This window comes from Seriola aureovittata, chromosome 16 (genome assembly GCF_021018895.1).
Source record: "Seriola aureovittata isolate HTS-2021-v1 ecotype China chromosome 16, ASM2101889v1, whole genome shotgun sequence".
NCBI lineage: Eukaryota > Metazoa > Chordata > Actinopteri > Carangiformes > Carangidae > Seriola > Seriola aureovittata.
The window spans coordinates 20105090-20128583 of NC_079379.1; the positions used below are offsets into that span (position 1 = coordinate 20105090).

At 41.6% G+C, this 23494-nt stretch overlaps 1 protein-coding gene across 1 annotated transcript in view; it reads right to left on the reverse strand.

The window, feature by feature from the left end:
• The window catches only part of trim71 (tripartite motif containing 71, E3 ubiquitin protein ligase), a 32325-nt gene extending 10141 nt beyond the window's left edge, over window positions 1–22184 (reverse strand). Inside the window, exons 1-3 of the mRNA XM_056400089.1 lie at window positions 20312–22184; window positions 5234–5401; window positions 1671–1805 (exon numbers count right to left, since the gene is read on the reverse strand). Coding sequence (XP_056256064.1) covers window positions 1671–1805; window positions 5234–5401; window positions 20312–21046 — 1038 coding nt within the window. The 5' untranslated portion in view covers window positions 21047–22184. The remainder of the gene's footprint in view (window positions 1–1670; window positions 1806–5233; window positions 5402–20311) is intronic.
• Window positions 22185–23494: the final 1310 nt, after the last annotated feature.

Sequence of the window (23494 nt, forward strand, 5' to 3'; positions counted from 1 at the left end):
AACAAGTGTAGGAGACGTGCTGATAGAAATCACAGACTGGAGCATTGTAAAAACTGGCTTACAGCTCACCACATAGTCACACACTTGCCTAGTAGAGCAAAGCATCTAAATCCATGAAATGTAGTCACAAAGAAATCAGGAAAAAAAGGAAGGAAGGTAGATGTGTTTCATTTACCTCGGACGACCAAGCTGGAAATTAAATCACACTGAGTCCACCATGTTCCAGTTGAACAAATCAGAAGCTTGTTATTGTTGTTGCATTTTGGTTGTTGTTATTGTTTGCAATACCAGTTGACAACAATGCATTATGTGGTATTTTGCACATACAAACACAACGACAGCAACATGTCCACTGACAGAAGTTGGACAGTGCTGAGTGTACGACTCATTTACTGAGACACCAATACAGAAAATAGTGCTAATAAACAGTATATTATTACTACAGATTTCACTGCTGTTGATGAACAGACTGGGAACTCCCAGTTCAAATGGAAGGCATTGTGTGTGTGTGTGTGTGTGTGTGTGTGTGTGTGTGTGTGTGTGTGTGTGTGTGTGTGTGTGTGTGTGTGTGGTTGCTGGTAATGGCTTTATCAGGCCAGGGATAAAGAGTGAGTCTTGTCGTGGTGTAAAAAGGATTAAAGAGGGAACATGGGTAAATGAAAACCTTTGTGACATTTTGACCTGTGCGCACACACACACACTTCAAGGAGCTCTAAAATCCGAGGGAGTAAGACACAGATCAGCTTTTACAATGTCACCGAACCTGTTCTGAGGGAAAGGGGGAATGAGAGAGGGTCGCCTGGTGGGTGTTCGGATAAATTACTGGTCTTGTTCCGCCGGGACCAAAGCAACAAATTTGCTCATGTACATAAATGTACAGATGCACATACACATGTTACTATCTGGTTTCAGCCACAGATCATATGATGTGGATTTTGGTTTTGTATGTGTGCTTAAGAAACCTGACTGATACAATGGCATGCATGTAGTAATATGTCCTTTTTATGATATTTTATCATTATTCATTTATTACCTAAGGTTTAAGGATTTGGAAGCATGGATTAGCCGGGGGTGAGGGGCCTCAGGCACAAGAGATCTTTCTTTCACCAAAAAAACCCTCTTCTTCTCAGGGTAACCTTAAACCTGCGAGGCCCTTGCAGAGGGTTTCTGAAGTTCAGGCTTCTAACTAAAAGCTGAAAAGCTGGCTCCTTGGTTTTGTTTAATTTAACTAAGTTTAATTAACCAATCCTGACAAGTGCACTATATGCTCTACTGAAAGTCGGGATGTGGCCGGGTGTGGATATGGATGATGAAGTAGGGTTATTTGTACCCATTTTCTTTTTTTCACAAAGAATATTTAAAAACATTTTTAAATAAAGTGGAGGTATTTATTTGGTTGTTTATTGTGGCTGTCACTGGCAGTAATGCATTTAAGAAATGTCATTGTAATAGTGATAACACGCCTGCTCTGCCACAACAACAGTCCTTTTGTCAACATGACAGTTCATTAGCACCTGGGTGAAAAGTAGAGAAGACGCTGTGTCTGTTAGTTATTGGCCAATTGTGCCAAACAAACCTGAAAGCTAGTCACCAGACCAGAACAAAACTGAAACCGGCTTGTAAAACAAACATTAATTGGAGTCTGATCAACATGAGGGTAGCTAGCTCACCTTCCACAGTAGTTCACACTCCCTCTCCTCCAGCGCTTTCTTGTGTCTCAGAACAAGGGCCTTCACTTCAGTCTGCACCACCTTAGCCTTGATCTCCACTTGCTCTGCCATGGCCTGGACCTTCTCCATGCTTAGCTGGGGAAACAAAACACAAGCCCTTACTGATATGGAACAAAATGAGTCAATAGTAAAACACTGACACAGAAAGAGATATGAGAGTAGATATGGCGATATGCAAAGATACATGATCTCTCAGTCTGCAAGTGGGACAGAGGATGGGACAGGAATATCTGGCTCAAACACACCACTGCCTGCCCTGTTTTATTACTCAGATGGGATACAGATGACCTCCAGAAACAGGATGCAGAGGATCAGGAAACATTAAAAGAAAGGACACCGTGTGTGACATCTTCCTGGCAACACCTGCTCAGTTTTTGTGATCTATTCCTTTCTCACATTTGGCGGCGCCTTTATAAGGGAAAAGGAAACATGGGTCAGGAATAGGAAGTCACTTCACACTGCACAAAATGATGCAGCTTCCTACTGAATTGAACCCTCACTCACTCTCATACTCACAGTGCGCATTATAAAATTTAGAAGGGAAGACAACCTGTTTCTTTTAAAGTCTCTACAATGCGTTTTTCTGGTGGCCCCATGCACAGCAACACTTAGCTCTGCCACTCTGGCGGGTGCTCCCGCGAACTCCCGAACTCTCCCTTTAATACTTGTTCTAAGTTTTGACTGAAAAGTTGAAAGGTGACGCGCTTGGTAAGATTCCTGGGCTTGTTTATAAGCAGATATTTTTTTATTTGATTAAGAAAATCAGTCAACTATTCAAAGTTCTTTATTTAACACTGTTTGGGATGTTTTGTTTTTGGGAAAATGGAATAAAAATGTGTATATTCCTCAAACTAATGTATTGAAATAATATTGTTTCGACACCACTAGTCAGTTGAAATATTCTCAGAAATATTCAGTTACTTTTGGTCTTCACAGTCAAGACTATGTATGTACTGAACAGGGACCTCTGAATACAGGATGGTATTACATAATCAGGCTTGGTGTGCAATGAAATGATGACCCTGAGTTTCTTCTTCACCTTAGTAAAAACAGGAAGTGAAAAACAACTGTGCGGCTTGAACTTTAAAAAGTTCCACCTCACGAAAAGGTTTTAGTTTTTACTACCAAGAATTTGGGCTAGATTCACATCTTTCTCTTTGTCCCCCTCCCCCCTTCCTCCCCCCTTGTGTTTTATCTGGCTTTTCCTCTGGCGTTTTCTGGGAGGTCAAAGGGTGAACCGGACCTCACAGGGACGAAGGGGAGGTGGGATAAGGCTTCCTTTGTGATATCGGCCGCAGAGATCAAAGGTCACCTAAACCTCTACAGGTCGTGATCTGCAACCCCTGTCTTAAGACACATACCACACCCACCCCCCACTGCAGAACGCCATAAACAAAGCCTGGCAGCATGGTCCTTTTCTCTTTCACCTAGCCATTTGAGGTTGGCAGCTAAAGGGTCAACTAAATCAGGCCCCCAGAGAGGGAACAGCGGGGGGGGGGGGGGGTCCTTACAGAATCGGGGGAAGGAGGCAGTGTGAAATGTGCCACCACCTTTCTCCAGCTGTTTCTATGTATTCTCATAAAAATGCAATTTTTTTTTTCTGAATTGATTTTCTGATTCTATTTATCTATTTTTCTTCCTCAATCTTTGTCTTCCTCTTCTGGTTTTGCTCCTTTTTCCCTGCCTCCAGCTCAGACTCACTTTTTCATACTTTCCAAACTTTGTTTTCTGTCCTGTGCTTCTTGGCCTCATGATCTCCCTCTCTGCCTCAGTGTCGCCATCTTCTCTGTTTCCGTCTCTCTCTAGACATTCCCAGAAGAGCACAGCTTGGAACACAAAGAGGGTCAAACTGACCAATCACCAGCCACAGAGAGAAAGAGCTCTGGCCAACCAGGAGGTCACAAGCCCAGGGTCAGAGGTCAGGGAAGATAATGGGTGTGGAGTGGGTGGAAATTTCCTACCTCAGGGGACAGGGTGTGTGTGGTGTGTGTTTACATATTATCTGGCGTCAGCACTTATTACGGTGGTGACCTGGGACAAAAATGGACAAACATACACCAAACATCACAAGGTATTGCCAGATGGTAGGCGGTGCTTCTTATGACTCAGCTGATTATATCCTGGTGCTTTTCATTAAATAAAACACGGTTGTACATGTGATCCCTGTTGGTTAAATAGATCAAGTGTATGCAGTTTGAAACTTTGCTACATGTTGCCTGGAGTCTGACATTTAAACTGAGCAGATCTGAGTTGCGATATCTTGGAATTTGAAGAACACCCAGGGTGATTTACGCACCCATCCATTAAAGTACAAAGTCACACGACGGTCAACCCATGAAAGGGATAGGTGAGGCACAAGCTCTGCTGAGGAGATCATTCATGCCTGCATGTCACATGACGTCAGTGCAACACCTAATGTTTCATGTTTCAGTCAAGTCTTTATCAAGGTCATAACACTGCTTTACCATCCAGGCAAAGTAGACACACACATGTATGTGTGACCTTTCGCTATCTCTCCATAGATTTATCTCTTTTTAAAAGCAAGGCTGCAGTAAAAAGTATTTTAATGTTATTTGTTGATAGTTTTATTGTTTGGTTTATAAAATATCATAAAATAGAGAAATATGCCGATCACATTGGCCCTGAGCCGAAGATGATGTTCTCAAATTTTACAGGGACAGTTAGAAATGACAGGAAGAAACACAAGTTGTTCGAATTAAATTGAACCCCATCTATAATTACAGGGGGTTGTGAGCGAGTGAATGGGTGAGTGAGTGAATGAGGGAAGGGTAAAGTGTTCCACATCTTTAAAGGAGGAGGGGAATTTTCCTTTCTCTGAAATCCTTTAAATGCCTCATATACCCTCCCCCATCCTCCTCTCCTTTGACCTTCAGCCCTGCCCCCGCCAGACCTCACCCCGTGCGACCCACCCCCTTTCAGGGCCAGCTGGACACCTCTAACCCCAGGCTTCCCAGCAGCCCGGGACTGGTCACTCTCAAACACATTCAAGCTTATCATCTCTAATAGCCAGTCGCTCTGTGCTGAGGGACGATGGAGAGACGCAGCTGCTCTCCTCAGCTTCTCCTCGCTCTTTGCTGGAGATGGATGAGTGTTGATTTGTGGGGTTTGACCTTCATAAGGATTGTCTTTATGGCAGGCCTCAGAGAATTGTGCAGGAGAGCTCGTGGCTTTGTTTAGCAAAGACCTAAATCAGTTTGACCTATTTGAGTCCAATGGAGTGACACAGGACAATTATAAAGAACATCTGGCCTTGTTCCCTTGTGTTGTTTAATTGATTATTCAGATTTTTCAAATTGTACAACATTAATACAAATCAGGTATATGCTGATATACAACACAAATACTGGGTATTATTCTATTTTATTATTCTTAGCCCCAGACTTACGGGGTAGAACAAAATAAACTAAACTAAATGAATAAATGACTGAGGGATATTTTCCTTATTTCCACTGTGAATTTGTCTACTCGGGCTCCTGTCTCACCTGCACGGCCTGTCGTCCCTGCTGCGCATCTGCCAACAGCTGGATGGTGATGGCTCTGCAGTCCTGCACGGCGTCTTGCAGGTAAACGAAGGTGTGGCCCATATGACGGCCCACGCTGCACTCCCTGCAGATAGGTACCGAGCAGGTTTCACAGAAGAACAGAAACACCTGGGAACACAAAAAGACATACATGGACAAATCAGTTTTTATGTTTAAACAAACTCTTAAAAAAAAACTGAATATGCACCTGCGATAATCACCGCACGACAAACAAAAGAAAACAGGAGTGCAGATCACAAATGCTATTTATTCATGACTTAAAGTTTTACTCACAAATTGACAAAATGTGTGATGCATCTACAACTGACTATTCACTGTGATTTCTTTACCTCTCAGACTCAAATAGGTCAAACTGGAGAAACAATTACAGCTAAACACATGTAATGTTTTTAGTCAAATGCATGATATAAATGTATCTTTGCAATTTAACACCCTGACTTCACATCAGTGGAGTATAACATGTTCAACGTGCTTGGGCTAAACTATAATCCTTTTAGATTACTTACTAAGCATTTGTAAATATTTGAAGGCTTTAATTTTAATAGCATAAATAGCTTAAGAGGCATAGTTAAGAGCTGAAGAAATGCAGTCTTTAAAATTAGATACTGTACCTAAAAGTATATCGAAGTGATCCCAAAACAGCAGCAAATAATGACCTGTAAATTTTGCTTTCCCTACTTAGACCCACAATAATTGCTGCTCTGGTATCGACCTGTGGTAATATGATAATGGACAATGTTTACTAAAACAGATACAAATACATATCCATCATCATCCCACCTCTTCCTATGACTTACTGCTGCATTTTACTGTTGTGAGTCACCAAAGGTTGACAAATCAAACTAGAAAGGTGAACACATTAATCACAAAGGTAAGCGTCGCTCTCTGCCCCTCCTCTCACACACACACTCTAACACACACACACACACACACACACACACACACACACACACACACACACACACACACACACACACACACACACACACACACACACACACACACACACACACACACACACCTACACCTACACCTACACCTAATTCATGAGAAAAGACCATGATGATAAGCAAGTCATCCATATGCATGTCTTTCCAGGGTGGATCACACAGGCTTCAGCACCCCAGAGAGCTTCTCTCTTTGGAGCCAGAAAAAGCAAGGAGGGACTAAAGGCCACCAAAACTAGATCAATACCCAATCTGGACATTTGAGGATGAGGGCCGTAAAGGGATTTTATTCCCTTTTCCCATTTTTCAAACCATTTATTACTTTAACTAAGTTGGCAAGAATCTCTTGCTTATTAAGATTTCCACTTCAAAGCTTTACCTGAAAATTACAATTTGCTTTTGCTTCTTTTCCTAGATTAAAGTGTTCTCCTTTGTGTTGCCACAACACACAGTATGTGCATGACAGATGAAGTAAAAAGCAGCACTGGTTGACAACAAAAGTGCCCCGTCCCTTGGGATAAGAAGAGTAAATGTCACTTAACCTTTCTTGAACAAAACCTAAGCTTTTCTTTAAACCCCTTGTATGAATGCTGATTGGTTGTAATGGAAGGCTAATTAAATATGCACTGGCCATCATATCCCAAAGAGACACCAGATCAATGGCCTCCAATAGCAGAAGACCTGAGTGGATGGGGAGGGGCCTGCAATCAATCCATCAACAATGGCTGTTCCCCTGGGGAGCTGCATAATCTAATGAGAGACACACACACACACACACCTCCCCCTTTATCTGATTTCCTCCTTCTTTCTCCCTTCTCCTTAAGCTCCTCTTGGATCCTTTTCTTCTCATCTATTTCTTGCCGTCTCTCCTTCTTTTTCTCTACTACAGTCTCTGCACAGCTCTGTCACGCGGTGCCCCGCTCCTCTCTCTCCTCCTGTCCTATCCCACCCCCATCGACATCCCCTAAATTCCAAGGGGACGGGACGCACAAAAGCGAGGAATGCAGCTTGGCTGGAGTGGAGGAGGAAGGAGGAGATAGCCTGATGGGCACAGAGCTGAGGCAGATGGGGGTGAGGGACAGGCAGATTGATGGTACAAGGACAGGTTGGATTCTGGTGAGGACTGACCCATGATATTTGACAGACTGAGATCAGCAGCATTTAGATCATCAAATGAAGCAGCTCCAGTATTGACGATTACATGACGGGTGGTTTACTCCACTATCAATTTTAACAGCAATAGGAAAACAGCTCCCGAGATGAAAATGCTGACTTGCTTCCCTGTCATGTTTGTAGGCCTAACAGTAGAGGAGCCTCAGCTAATGCTAATAGAAGATGCTAATCAGTTTTATTACACACATAGAACAGTGTGGCAGGTTGGGTGTAATAAAATTTGCTAATTTACTCAGAGCTTGGTAGTAAAAGTTGCCCTGAGCAACCAATTCGGATGACAGTCAACCATTCAATGCAGTTTGATTGGCCCCTATTGGCAGCTACTGTTTTTGAATGTTTAAAAAATAAATCTCTTCATCCCTCAGTGTAGAATCTCCCACCAAAGCAAATGAGAGTGCTGATTTCACATTTATTTACTTTGTCAGAAAAAGTGAAACTGAAGGTACAAAAAACCTGGATCATTTCCCTGTGCCTTACCTCACAAAGGTGCAACACAATTTTTTGGTGAGAAATTAGTTCTCTGCATGAGAACCTTACATGTGGTGCAAAAATGTTTTTGCAAAACATTTACAACATAGTTGTATGTGGGAGGTGTCTGAATGTTATTTCAGTGGGATATTTGTGTATGTAAATGTATGCACATGGTTTTATTGATTGACTGATTTTCTTTTCACTGGTGTGAACTTGAAATCATTACTATTAATCACAATAACCAAAATATCTATATATAAGAATGACGATGTTGTTATTATTGTTTTACAAGAGGTGAAAGGTAAAGGGAAAAACAATCATATGCAGGTGTGAGCCTCTACCCACCATTCATTTAGATCCATGTTGTTACCATGACAACAACTATTATACCATAACACAATAGAATTACATATATTACATACAACACATTAAATAGATCAACTGACCAGTAAAAAATTTAAATTCATTTGAATATCCATACTACCCATAAGGTTTTATATGGACCATTCAGAAATCAATAATATCTTGTCATTGTATGATCTCATGTCACCATTTGTGCACGTGGATAGATGGCAAAATGACAAACAACAGGATGACCAGAAAACACTGGAGTCCTGTTTCATGGAACTAGATCTTATGACAAATAGCTGTGGGTCTTCAAATATCATGATCTATCTATGCAATCTGCAGCATATGTGTCATCAACAGCTCAACAGTCCTTGAGGTGAAACACACTCGCTTGTGCACACAAGGTTGTAGATTACATAACACAACGACCTCTTGGAACAGTAGCCAATATTATTGACTCACACAGGACATCGGCTCTTCCCAGAGGTCTGCATGAAAGGATCCTGTCCTCTCTCTGCCTGCCTCTGTCTTTATCGGTTTCTCTCTTTCTAACCCATCATTCACAAGCTTTAACAGCGTTTCCCTGTATACAATTTACAGAGGCAGGCCGCCACTCCATTTCATAGCTCTGAAACTAGAGACGCAGAAAGAGAAAAAGAAAGAGAAAGACTGGTATATTTGCGTGCACGTACCAAGTCAAACAAAACCATTCATAGTCAGACTGGTCAATGGACATACCGGACAATTCAGGACGGGCCATCCCATCAGTGGACCATCAAAAAATCCTTGAAATTTTTAACTGGCCCCCTCTGTGCGTCTGTCATTCGGGGTGCACATGACAATATGCTACGTGCTTCTGTGCAGTGTTTAAGCAATTTATCACAAATGTTTAGCCAACCTACGAAGGGCAAAAATGCATCACCCATTAAACAAATTCTCAGCAGGCCAAGAATACAGCCGCTCTGTTACACATGTGCTACTAGAAGAAACCAGGCATTTCACAGCCATGCCATGCACTGGACATGCCAGATACCCTCACACATGCAAGATCACACCAGACACTTCCAGTGCACGTGACACAAAAATGTGAAGAACAACTTAAAAAGATGTGAAATAGGCGTGGTGTCACGCTAACAAAGTTGTAAATTCCACAAAGAACACCCAGGAGGGAGGCCTTCAGGCAGAGGTGACTCACCTACAGAATTTATTTATTACACATTAACATACAGAACACTGACAAAATACACAAGCAGAAGCACGTGCTGACGTACGTGTAAAACGCAAAACCATAACACACACACAGGCACAAAAAGTGAAATGCAAGCTCGATGTGTGCTGTGTGTTTTTGCTGTTGCAGACGGGCTGGAACCAACATCCCATCACTGGCTATAAAGCTCTGAGCAGCAGGGCTCAGCTACGCTGGGGGAAGTGAGTTATTGTATTTCATTAGTGCACCGGATGTTTCTCATTCTTCTTCTCTGCCCATTATGCTCCTTCATTAAGAATTTACACTTAGACACACCCACCTATGTTGTATTTGTGTGTGTTTGAAAATGTCTTGTCATAAACCAAATGGATATCTCTATAAGAATTTAAGGACTATTTTTGTTCACATTTTGCTTGGTTTTGCTCCCATTTGCACTGAAGAGTATTCAAATGAAGCTGAAACGATAAGTTGATTAATCAATAAGAAAAGCAATTAGAGAAATCAACAGTTTCAATAATCCATTTGAAGGTTTGTTTTATATCAATGTAAACTGACTATGAGTTTTATAGTGCTGGTCCAAAGCAAATCGAAGATGCCACCTTGGGAAAACCTGCAAATTATGGACATTTCCACAATTTTCTGATATTTATGAAGTTATAAACAAAATGCAAATATGCAAAGTCAATCAACAAAACTAGAAGGGTACTTAGAGAGTGCAAAAACACACAAGAGAAAAAAAAATTAAATTCAGGTAATAATTACTAATGAAAGTAATTGTTAGCTGCTGCCATACATTTAAATATAAGCTAACACTGCCAGTGCACCAGAAAGCCAAGTACTGAACAGTACTAGTCATGATAAGTAATTTCAGTTATTTCAGTAATTAGACTTTGCTTAACAGTTAAATTGTTAATAAATAATGGAAAGTGCCTATTACAAACATTTCATGTGCAAGATGTAGTAGAGACAGACGAGCCCTGCACAGGACAGGAATACTACACAAAAAATGCAGTTATTTCTAAAAGTACAATGTTGATATACACATTCACATTTTAATCTGCTAATTATATTTATCATGGATACGACGCACTTAAACCTGACGAGCAAAATACTGAAATCCTGAGGGAAACAACACTAGAGTAAATGCATGATGGCTTTGTGCGCACACCCTCCCTTCATACTGGGGAACTGGGGGAGAGGGCACGAGCTCAACTAGCCAGTAAAATCACTCTGTGCAGCATTCGCTGCCTGCATGTGCAGTCGAGTGGGGGGAAGGGACAAGGGCCATGTAATGTCACACTGTGGTGCCAGAAAAACCAGGGCTGCTCTGGGAACTGAGAAAGCACGTTCTTTGAACGCACTAAACCACTTTTTCCTGATAGTGAGAGGCTCGGACATCATCAGTGGTCATGTTCAAATGCCATTTCTCAACAGTTTCCATCTTACTGTGTACCTTGTCTGTCACAGGCAAGGAAAATGCATTTCACATGTACTTCAGAGAATATTTTGCAATGCCTTTAAATTCATGGCTTGCAAGACTTGAAACTCGATCTATGACTGGAAATGAATGGAATTTTTGTGTTGGAAGTAAAACGAAAATTTAATTGAAAACAGAGTTTTAGGAAGAAATTGTTTTTCTGAAATCATACAAGACCTGCTGAAAGCATTTTGGAAAGTTATTTTGTGTGAGACTTTATCAACCTGAGAACACATTTCCTGCTATTCGTCTGTTAAGTACTTTATACTTCAACCAATCAATCAGGCGCTCGATATGTTACCAGGGAATAAAAACCTTATTCTAACATTAGAAAATGTCAAGAAATTGAAACTAACCCATAAAAACACAAACATTTCTGTTAAAGTATAGTTGTATTTCAGCAAAAATATTTAAAACCTTAATTTTGAAAATAAACTGTCTTTTAAAAAGTTAAAAAAGGAATTAGATGGGAAAAAAATGAAACCTTTGTATGTATATTTTTAAACTATGGGGAGTAAGTGCGAGAATCTTTTTCAAAATCCTCAGGCCTATATGCTCTGACTTACTTACATCCTGTCAACAGACAGAAACAAGAAAGGTCAGAAACAGACAGACAAACACCGAGGGGAAATTCTTAGAGGATGATGTCAGACATCAGTCTGTTTTTGGCAGCTTGAACCAAACAGATCCAAGAAAGGAAGTTTACCTTTTTATGATAACCTTTATTTTCTGTTTGTTTGCTTATTTTAACACATATCTATACAGAGTAGCATAGATTGATTCACTGAGCTTGAATTCACTTTTACTACAGCCCACTCCACCCTTACTTAATTACACACAATTTCACCTGGAAGTTCCTGTACAGCAGCTGGCTACTGAGTGACATGCTCATTCATAACTCCACCCTGAGTCATGCCAGGTCAGAACAGAATTTCATACTATACCACCTTAATAACTAACATGAGAAAACAAGATTTTCTTTTAGATGATAACTGCACACAAAACCTATATATATATATATATATATATATATATATATATATATATATATATATATATATATATATATATATATATATATATATATATATATATATATATATATATATATATATATATCTCTAACAGAAAGGTGTGCTTTCTTTTTCTTGTCCAATAATTTTTTTAATAAATACTTACACAATAATAACAACTATTTCCGAATCATTACATACTGTTTTCTGTATACAGATTTAAACCCTTCACAGGACATCCAGTGACAGAGCTGCGTTACAAATGATGATGAAATTTTGACATTTGATAAGCCTATAGATATATATTACATATTAGAAGTAAATGCTTTGTCAACTAAGACTGCCAAACATTTGAGAGATTTGAAGATAAACACACAACTCAACGCACACATGCTATTAAAATACATGAGGCTGACGCAGGAGTGACTGAAGCGCTCATACACACATTTCTCTATAAAGTAAAATACTACAGTGATAATACTGTAGACTGGTTGAGAACTGGGAACAGAGGGGAAGATTAGCAAAGGTAGTGCATTTATGAAACCAAATAGACCGCACCAGCCCTAAGCCAGTCTGGTGTGTCAAGGCTGGATAATCTGTGGAATACCCAATCCCAACATTCCCAACAATCCCAGGGATACCATCTGCCAGACAAAGCTCCTTTTATGGAACTCACAGACACCTACTGTCATCTTTTCCAAACACCCTCGATATCTTGTTCACATAGTTTTCTCCTTCCCTCTCTGTTCCCTCCATCACTGTCTTTCTCCTCTCTCTGCTATTTTCCTTCCTCCTTCGCCGCTGCCCCGCCCTATCGTGGCAACCCCTGTTGGCTTGTTGCCACGGACACAACACTCACACGGACATGCCTGCTGATGTTTTGAAACTCTGCCAGATACGACAAGGGGGGGCGGTGGCTGTGAGCCGGCAATCTGATTGGACGGCCCCACAGCGGAGAAGGAAAACAAACCACAGTCAGCTGGCCTCCTTACCAAGCGAGCATGTGACCGACTGTCGTGTGCTTAACGCTTTAGCAGTAAAAGAAGAAGAGAAAAAGAAGTAAAATGGTGGAAGGGATGGGTGCAGATAATAATCAATAGGAAAAAGTAAAAGGAGTTCAACAATAATAAAGAAGAAGAAAAGAATAAAGGGAAAAACATGAAAAGGAGTCACAGCTTCGGGTAAACAAGGGATGAAACTGAGAGGCTGTGTGAATGAAATGTGGAGCAGCTGAGATGTAACAAATGTGCGTGTCTCCGTACTGTCGCCAACCGGCTATTCTTAGTCACTGTAACATTAGAGAGCACAATAAACAAACCACGTGCTTAATGACCCTCAATCCATAACAACACTGCTCCATTTTCCCCCATCCTACCATTTATCAGCACTTTATTGCACATACACACATGCGCATGGCTGGCATGCCTACTTGGCTGCCTGAAGAGCATGACCTTTACAGGAAATGGCTTGGTTACATAAGCAAGCCAAAACAACAATAACACTAAATGCCTATCCCATGTAGCACTACCCAGAATGTAAAGAACATCAAGTTATAAATTATGCAAATTCCTAAAACGACAGTGTGTATCAGAAAACAACGAATGATAAGCCATAATGTGACATAATATTTACATTATCATTGCATGATAATCCAATGTAGACATTTAATCAATCTGCTGTTACACCGCTACTCAACTATAATGTGTTATTTAATTCGGAATTTTATATTAGACCAAAAACCACGTTGGTGGATGCGAAACAACAATCAAACACAATCCAGTAAGGCCAGTTTGCGTAACAGATCCATGAATTTGAAGGTTTAGAAAACTGATACAGAGACACAACTGAGGAAAACGGTCACAACAGCAACTATTTTATCCTCCATCCCGAGGATCATGAGGTAAATGGCAGAATGATGACTGAATTTACAGCACAAAGTAATTAGAGATGCCACGGTGTCAAAAGTTTCCAAGCGTGTAATAAACGTGCAACAACATTGGTGTTATCGATTACAACAGACAATTTACAGGAAGACGCATCACCTCACCACCTTCATCAGACCCAGTTTACAGATTGCCTTGTTAACAGGGTTTAAATGCAAATCTTTGCCAAATAGGTACCAAAAACTTTTGCCTTTTGCTTTGACACCAAATCCTCCGCCATCGTCGGTCAATTCTCCTCTCGTCACGTGATTAGACTCTACTACTTGTTTCTAATTGTAGCGTCTCACTAACTTGTATTTTACAAATAAGAATAATCTGACGGCTGCCTTCAGTAGGACGAATACATAGAAAAAAGTAAAACTGCAGCCATTAGATAATGGTCTGTTAAAAATGTAGAGATAAAAGAGCAAACTTGCTGGTATGATCTTTGTGTAGTCTGATACTTAAGAGCAAAACATACCCAAACTGCAGCAACTGTGCCAACTGTTTATTAGCATATTCTTGGCCCAATATTACAAAACCACTTAAGGTGGACACATCATGGCTGGAAGCTGTGCAGTGTCCCCCAAACAGGGTTGAGAGCTTTAACGATAAATGTGTTAACAGCACAATCTCATTGAGTGAGGTCAAATAATGGCCAATTAAAACCCCATTTGTGCCCGACCACTGAGTAGGAGGTGGCAGGTTCCAGCTTTTGAATGGGTTTTAAATCCCGTTGTCAAAGAGAATGTGATAAATGCCTTCCTTTCTATCCATTAAATTTATGTGGCCCAAAGTCCTCAAATGGACATCAAAGCTGGGACACACACACACATACACACTCCCCCTTAGCATACATGAAACACATTCACAACACACAGGAAACAGGGAATGCTCTCTAATTACTGGGCACATGCTGCGCATTAAAACCCTGGAAGTCCAACTTCATATAATCCAACTCTGCTGGCTGTGTGGAAACACACGCACACACACTTACACACACACAAAAATCCTCTTCAGAGGATAACTACCTACAGATGGGAGATACTCTTGGAAAGGAAAACGTTGCTGCCACACACTCACACGGATACTTCCAGGAGTGATGAAATGTAATCACTTGCCCCTCAACAGCAACAGCTGCTAAATCATGTTGAGGAGGCTTTCTGCATCTATAATGTCCATCGTCTCTGACACAGAGCAGCCAGAGAGCGCTGATGAGAAAGGCAGGAGTCTGCAGAGGAAATACCCAGTGTGTGTGTGAGAGAGAGGGAGAAGGGGAACAGAGTACCCAGGAGGTATAAACTCAAGTTACAGGAATTCCTCTGGCCTTGTATCAGCGTCAGTGTTGGGTTAGGTTTCCTTACAAACATTCTCTGCTAGCGAGCTCCAGAGAGGGGGAGTAAAACTAATGATCACAAAGCCAACCCAGCATGTGTTTTAAGTGACAGCCTTCCTCTACACAGCTAGAAAATACAGCCGTAAAATTTTACAAAGAAAAGAAGAATTGAGGAAATGTGTGATAATCACAATAAAATTCTTAGCCCTCCTGCTGCAACTGAACATCTCACTGTCTTCCTCACTTTAACGCTCCCTGAGGACTCGGGAGATGCAAGAGCATTGGTAGGCCGTCAAACTCATTAGTTCAACTCCACCTCTTTCTTATAGCACGGTGCATTTTAGGCATTCATTGCCCAGCAACCACTTTCCGTCCACTCTCAGTCTAGTAACCCCCCCACCCCTAGTATATAAAGACTATATTTTGTATGTGTGTGTGTGTGTGTGTGTGTGTGTGTGTGTGTGTTGCTGGAAAGCCACGCACGTGCACAGCTAGGCATGTAGCTATGGCTACAACAATTCAATCTAAAGCACAGAGTGACAATTTGTAGGATTATCATATCATTAGCTGCCTCTCAAATAGAGCTGCCTATGTATTTGTGTGTTGGAGTGGGACATCACAGCGAGCAGAGGGCACTCCTTTGATGTAATCCAATTTTCCATTTCCACTTCAGACACAGCGTGGAATCCTCTCTGACTGCCGGTGCTACGGATGACTAACAACTGACATTTATGCTGTTAAAGTAGGCCAACATATTCACTCATGTGTGCACAGTACCCTATATATTCTTATCAGTGTGTAGCCTACTCCCTTTGCTGCCCAAGGAGTCCTTATCTTCCAACTGAAACCCTTTGTTTGACTGGCAACCTTTCTGTTTCCATTATTTGGGAATCGATAACATTCTACAATCCCTGATACTTTTTGTTCCTAAGTGATCTTAAATTGAATTAACAATGGGTTATTTCAAGAAAACTCAAGCCAAAGAAAATAAATGTGATTTCCACTGTACAACTCCACAAGGGTAAAAACATCTCCCCTATCTCCACTACAGCTGAAGTTAAGCATGAAGAGAGGGATTTTACTCCTTGTCAAAGTATCCTGTCCCTCTTCTTCCAATAATAATAATCACTATTAATATAGAAAAACACAATCATGTATTATGTATACGTTTACATAGAGTACAAGTATCCTATTTCTAGACAGCAACTGTGTGTGCCAGTGTAACCAATTGAATTGACAGCTGTTATTTCAGCCAATTAACATTAATGCTGTATATTGGTGTGCTCTCTACATGTTAGTCTGTACTATTTGTTTTCCTAGAGAAAGAAACATCTAGCTCTATCATTTTGAAATTTCAAGTGAAAGCTAGTGAACAGTGTCGGTGCACATTTCAGAAAGACCAACAGAGGGGTGCGCTTTACTTTTATACAATACATACTTAATGATATTACTGGAAAACTGACTGTAGATTAAAGTGCAGTCCAACAACTTGTGGATAATGAACATACAGTATCATTTAAATGTTAAAAGTTGAACTGGAAAGTTGGGGGTTCAGAGTTGTAAAGCAGCTCACTGTGTCACTATGTGATGCTAACGATTGCCCTGGCTCATTTAGGAGTCATCAGTCAGAGATCACTAGCCTTAACATTGGCATGTACATGATTTACCAGTAATGTGTCACTGTTGCCAGAAGCGACAGCCCAGAGCTATCAACACGGGTCAGTCACATATTAAGATGTCTTTTTACACTGTCAGGCTTGACTTACAGTTCGTCATTAGAGGCCCTTTTCACTATAGATACTTGGCAGGTAAAGAACAGGTGTGGCAAAAAACATCAATTATGGTTCCAAACATGCAGAGAAGCAGGAAACAAAGTGGAGCACTTATATGGGACTAAGCCATCGTTAATGTTATTACTTACACCTGTGCTACATTTCTTTTCATTGAACCTCTCTGCCAAATCTCGACTACGGCCTCAGAGTCTCTTAAAGAGGGAAAATGGTATTCGATGATGTCTGATGTCAAATACAAATACGTAACTTGTGGAAAAAAAAAATTTTTGCATTTGAGGTGGTGTGTCAATACACAGAATTTAAGATGAGTGAGTTTTGGTTGATGACTTTATAGTAACAACATGTCAACAAAATGATCGTGTCCTGAAATGTTTCCATTATTGTTTGCAAAATGCGATCGCTGGTATCTGTTGTGGCAACACGTCACAAAGGCTAACACTATCTTGTTTGGCCAAAATATTGACTTCTGACACTGACTTCTTAAATGAATATTTTCACACTACTGTTTTGTCACCATGTTAAACACTGACAATGTGGAGTGGTGTGTGTGTGTGTGTGTGTGTGTGTGTGTGTGTGTGTGTGTGTGTGTGTGTACGCTTGGTATCAAATTTGGTGTCAAGCATCGTGTGATTTCAGTTGTATTGGCACCAGCTACCAAATTTCTGGTATTGTGGCGTCTCTAATGAACAGAAACCAGTACTGATCTCCTGGGAGAAAGAAAGAGTATGAAGAGAATAACTGAACTAACCAGGCAACTGTTGTTGTGCTTTTCGAAACCAGATAAAGAGGCTGATATAATTTTAAAAATTTCAAATGACTAATAGCATTGTAACAACACTGTGAAGGGAATGCATCTGATCCCTCACTGTGAGCAATAAACCACTTTTTACAGCAAAGGTCTCCGTTTCCTCCCTAGTAACCAGTCCCACAACCCATAAAACTGGATGACAAAAATATTTCTTCAGGCTTTGCTGGACAATAGCATTCAAAATAGTAACACCTCTCGCAGCTCACACAACTGTTTGAGACAATGTGGACTTTGAGGCTTAAACAACAGCGGTGTCAACACTCAAACTTGAGGAAATGACATATAACTAAATAAACAAGCTCTAAGAAAAAATAATTCTAAAAAAGAAATGGCAACTTGAGTATAAGGCAAATTTGTGCTGGATAAACAAACTGAGGATTAACAGAACAGAACTAAACGGATTAGGAGGATTTCCCCCACACGTCATTACCAAATATGAAAATCCTTAAGAGTGCCAACAGGCCAAAACTGGTCTTAAAGACTGACTGGGTATATGAGGAATTTTACCTATATGATGGATGTGGAGCCGGGTGACGGACAATGACTCTGCTTGCTTAGTGCTCATTCGTAAAGAAAGACTAGCCTTCTCCTGTGTCATTCCCTCCCCCAGGGCTGAAGCACCATGAGTGAGTGAGGCATTACTGGGAAATAAAGCCCTTACCGGAAAACTGAACCCACCTATTTACTGGCAGTGGATGGGGGTTGTGTATAAAAAGGGATGGGGGGTGGTCTTCAGTATTTTTAATACTGAAGACAGAAATGTTCATTTATTGATATTGCTGCACTCCTATGTACGCTCAGCACATTTTAACAAACAGTAAATAACCGTGAACCTAATTAATTAATAAACATCTCCTCCTGGGACTCAGTATAAAAGCAGAGGATGCTAATTAATAACACTGCGGGAAAAAAAAAGGACCTTCAATGGTACATGTTTTTAGAAAGCGCAATTTCACAGAAACCGTCAACACAAGCTCTATTTGTGTTGTTATGTGGAAACCGGTTTACTGTTGGCAAAAGGTGTTTTCTCTCAGCTCTACAATCCTGTTTCTTCTTAAACTCAACTCTTTGCGTCCCATTCACTCCGTACAGAATCAACATTTAAGTTAACTCGTTCACACACATATAGATTCAAAGTTGCCTTTCACAAAACCTCAAGCATATAGTCATCTTTGGCGTTGAGCACTTGAGGCAGGGTTTTGGGTGAGTACAAATTCCTGCTGCTGGTTTTCACACTTTTTGACTGATGGTGTCTGTAACATGCCAATAAGTGTAGTAATGCACATGCAAAAGGCATGAAAAAATGGCTTGGAGGAAATGCCTTCAACACATTTGTTAGGTCTCAAGGACACCCGCAATGCATTTTGCTTTGAAACACTGAATGTAAACACAACATTTGTCAATTTACAAGAAAACTCCACATTTAATTTACATACTAAGTTTCAACTGGACAGTTTTGTTCATACATTTGCTACAAGACAAAGTAGTTCATTTCCTGAGTTCCCTGTGTGTTTCCATGCATTGCTCTTTCTTCCTGTGTGAGCCTGTTTAATCAACTGAATTATTACAGTGCATTTAAATATACTGTGTGGTCTCTGTATCTTTAACAACGTTTGCTGACTTTACTGACCTCATTTTGCCAGATTATTTTTTCATGAACTTCTTGGACAAAATATTTTTTTATTTATGCATTTGTGGCTAGAAGTGTGTTCTCCAGCAGCAGGAAAAACTCCCATCAGCTCCCCAACAGAAACCAGAAGTGAACCAACAATGACGTTTTAAGACCCCCTACTTATACTATTTGTTATTCTTCCTGACCATATGACTAAACCAAGAAAAAGCTGGTTTCCTGTTTTAAAGGCCTTTGTAGTTTACTTTCCCGGATCACATGGTCCAAAAAGAAAAAAGAACTTTGGGCCCCAGTTCCAACTTGTCTTTCCCATTATCATAGAAAAACTGGATCTCCATACTATGTCCATGTATAGGACATCTAACGGTCATAGAAACATGTGTGCAGTTTCTACAGGGGCCTCTCTCTGCCCTGAATGGATGGTGTGGTACAGATTAACCAGGCCGCATGTGTCTATGCCTATAAGTGAGTGTGTGTGTGTGTGTGTGTGTGTGTGCACGTAGGGTCAGTGTGTGTGTAAATCCAGCTTGGCACACGTGCCTGTTTGTCTCCAGGGAACTAGGTGAAGAGCCACTCAGCTCCCTTTGAACCTAAGGCCATATGGCCCCCAGTATGCTTCTATACTACACACATAATACTATTACACTGCAGGACTGCGTGTCAATGTGTGTGAGTGTGCACATTAAATAAAACGTTATTACACTTCCAACACTACCAGACCGGTAGTGCAGGTTTAGATGCCAAGACAACCCAAAATTTGTGAAAACCGATCAAGTGTTTGTGTGTGACATGCATGTATTTCCCACTTGTAATTCATATGAATGAACATACACAGGCCCATTTGTGTCTTTCTAGGGGCAGTGGTTTAAGTTTTATTGTTATGCTCTACTCACCTCATTGTCATGGTGTTGGCAGAAGCTCATGCGATCCTGGAACAGGGACAGCAGGGCGAAGTTGTTCTGCAGGGACTGGGCGAGGGACACCGACACCCCCGGCTGGCCCGAGTTGCTGTTGGCGTTGACCCGGCCCAGGTGGAGGTTCTCTCCCAGGCGTTCAATGAAGTGGTCCTTGGTCAGCCGCACCCGCTGGTGTGCCCGCACACAGTTGTCACACAGATATTCCTGGCAGTCAAGGCAGTGGGAGGTAGCTGGGTTCTCCTCATCACAGGAGCTGCACTGAGGCTCTCCCAGGTGGTGCGGATGCAACAGACCTCCATGTGGGTGATGGAAGCCGGAGGACCCTCCACCTAAGCCTCCCCGGTGATGATGGCCGTTCTTATTCTGGATCTGCTCCTCAGAACTCACCACCACGTCCAGCAGGTTGCTGAAGAGGAAGTTGGAGGAAGGCAGGGAGTCCACTCCGGCCTCAGAAATGGACACCTTCTGGTCGCAGGTGGGGCATCGCAGCTTCAGCGGGTCTCCGGGACTGCGCTGGCCCTCTAGGCACTGCCTGCAGAAGGCATGGAGGCAGGGCAGGACGTGGAGTCTCCTGGTGGTCTGGCTGGAGGAGGACGAGGTGTGCGAGGAAGATGAGGAGGTAGACGAGCTGGAGGAGATGGGAGCAGAGGAGCCGCACAGCTCCTTGCAGAGCGGGCACGTCTGCAGGTCCGAGTCTGGAAATGAAGCCATCTGCAGCGTAACCGAAACACAGGCTCAGTTTACAACACGCGCAGCAATGAGGGTGAGGTCTTCATCTGGGGACACCTCGGCCCGTTGTGTTGTGTAGAAAATAATGTGCTAATTGAGGTAGATTCATAAGGTATTAAAGTCAGGTCAAAAGTGAAAACGGTGCTCATCAACATACAGATTTTCCTCTGTATTATATGTATGTATAACTCTGACCTGATGCAAATCGAGGAGGTAGACAGTTCTTCAAAGATTGTTTTTGAGGAAACAAAAAGAAAAATACTTAGGCTGTTAAGATCAATTCAGGTGTGTAAGGCGTTTTGGGGGGAAACATCCGCGTCATTCTTTCAAATAAAGACCAACAAGATGACAATGGATGATGTTGGCGCTTGTGTGGAGCCAAAGTGTCCGATGGTGCTTCCTGAGGCTCATAAAATTAACCCGAAACTGGAGTGACACTGGATGGGCGTCGAAGTACTGGGGGCTCCGTCTCTCCTCCCCCACCGACTCGGCAACATGACTACGGGGCTCTGAGCTACAAAACAGCACCCAGACGAGTACCAAATTATTTCAATCTTATAATAAATTTTCTGCACTCCAATCGGGGGGCTCTGCGTCGTTATGTTTCGGTGTTTTTTTCTCTCTAGTCCACCATCGGGGTCCGTTCAGGCGGCGTCGGGCGCAGCCAACGGTCGGTTGGTAGTCGCAGCGCGAGCCTCGGACCGAGGGACCGTAAATTATTCATCAAAGCAACGATCCCATAGCGTGCCTTGGGTCGTTAGGGCATCGAAAACGAACACGGAGAGAGTCCAAACATCAGACAGGACGTCTACGACAAGCCTCAATGGGGTGAATTTACCGCTCCACCTTGTGAAGAGGCCGATTCCAGCTCCCGTCCAGTCCGCAGGCTGGTCTCCCTCTCGGGCGCTCTGCGTGGAGGAATGCGCAGGGTTTTTCCTCCGGCGGCGTGGAAAGAGATTGTCGTATAACCGGAAAAAAAAACTCGGTCCACCGACCGTATGGACTTCAACTACGTCCCTTACTTTTTTTTTACTGCCGTTGTTTACTCTCGAGTGAATTAACATTAACATAAACAGAAGGTGTGCGCTCTCATGGGCGCTTGTTGCTCGTGCTGCAGCTCCTCGAGCCGCTCTTATCCGACTGAGAAAAAAATAGACCCACTTCCGCCCGAGGGAGGGGAGAATGATGACGCTTGTGCCCAATCGTGAGGGGGGCGTGGTCATGTGGGCGCAATGCTCACGAGCTTTGAGTCAGCTATGAGTGACAAGGTGTACATACAGTTTCGCCCCTAGGTAAAAAATCCATCTAATTATTTCAACATCGCAATGGTAAGGTAAAATGAAATTACAGGAAATTTAATAAATTTACAGTTCCCACAGGATATACGGCACATGAAGTTAATTATGATTGATGTTCATACAGTAGCCTATAAAGCATGAACTCCAGCTGGAGGTTAAAGAATGGCTGCTGAAGTTACTGGACAACTTCTGTTACCAGTAGCCCCTGGACATTGTGGTCCTAGTGAAGGATGTGGACAAATTCCCATAAGATGAACAGTGAAGTTGCATTGTATGTAGCCTAATGATAAAAGTGTTGTTGCAGGGCATCCCCTATTTTTCTTTTTTATCTGCACAAAAGGTGACAGAAAGACAATGGAGAGAGCATAACCTCTCACATCACACTTCTTTACCTTGGGAATAATATTGAAATTAGCCCTTTGTGTTGGACAAAGCAAAGATATTTTCAAAAAGTGACACGAAAAAGAGCCATATACTATCCACAGTCCACCACACATTTTTTTCCATTGTATTTTCTACAAAAGAGAAAGGTGCTTAAACTAGTGCGCAACTTTCTGATCATTTCCTTGGAATCAGTTACACAGTATAAGTTAACTCAAAAAAAAAATTGTACAAGTAGATCTTATAAAACAACAGCAACTTTATTAATACATTTCATATCAAAACTATAAGTCTCTGTAGGGATATACAAAATACAATTATTAATGGAGACAGATTATAGCAAATTGTGTATGACTAACTGACTAATTAAGTAATGAATCCTCTAGTGTTATATATACACATCTGATTTCCTGAACACTGAATGAGCTTGTAGTTCATCTAGGGGCTAACAACAAACAAAGGACCAAGTCATCTACTGGGGAAACATATAACTGAAATATACTGCATTATTTCTCTGAGGCATTACTCAGACAACACTTGGTAGTAGTCAAGAATTCATGAGTCCCAGGATATAGAAAGCTATTGATGTGCTGTGGTTCTTTCTTCTCTTTCATCCCTCCTTCTGAAACAGAGGTGGGAGCAGAAACAGTAAAAACTGGGGGGAACTCATTTCATAACCTCTGAAGTTATTATTCCCCGGCAGAAGTCATGTATGTTTGAAGATCTCTATGCTTAGAAGCATAACATTTGA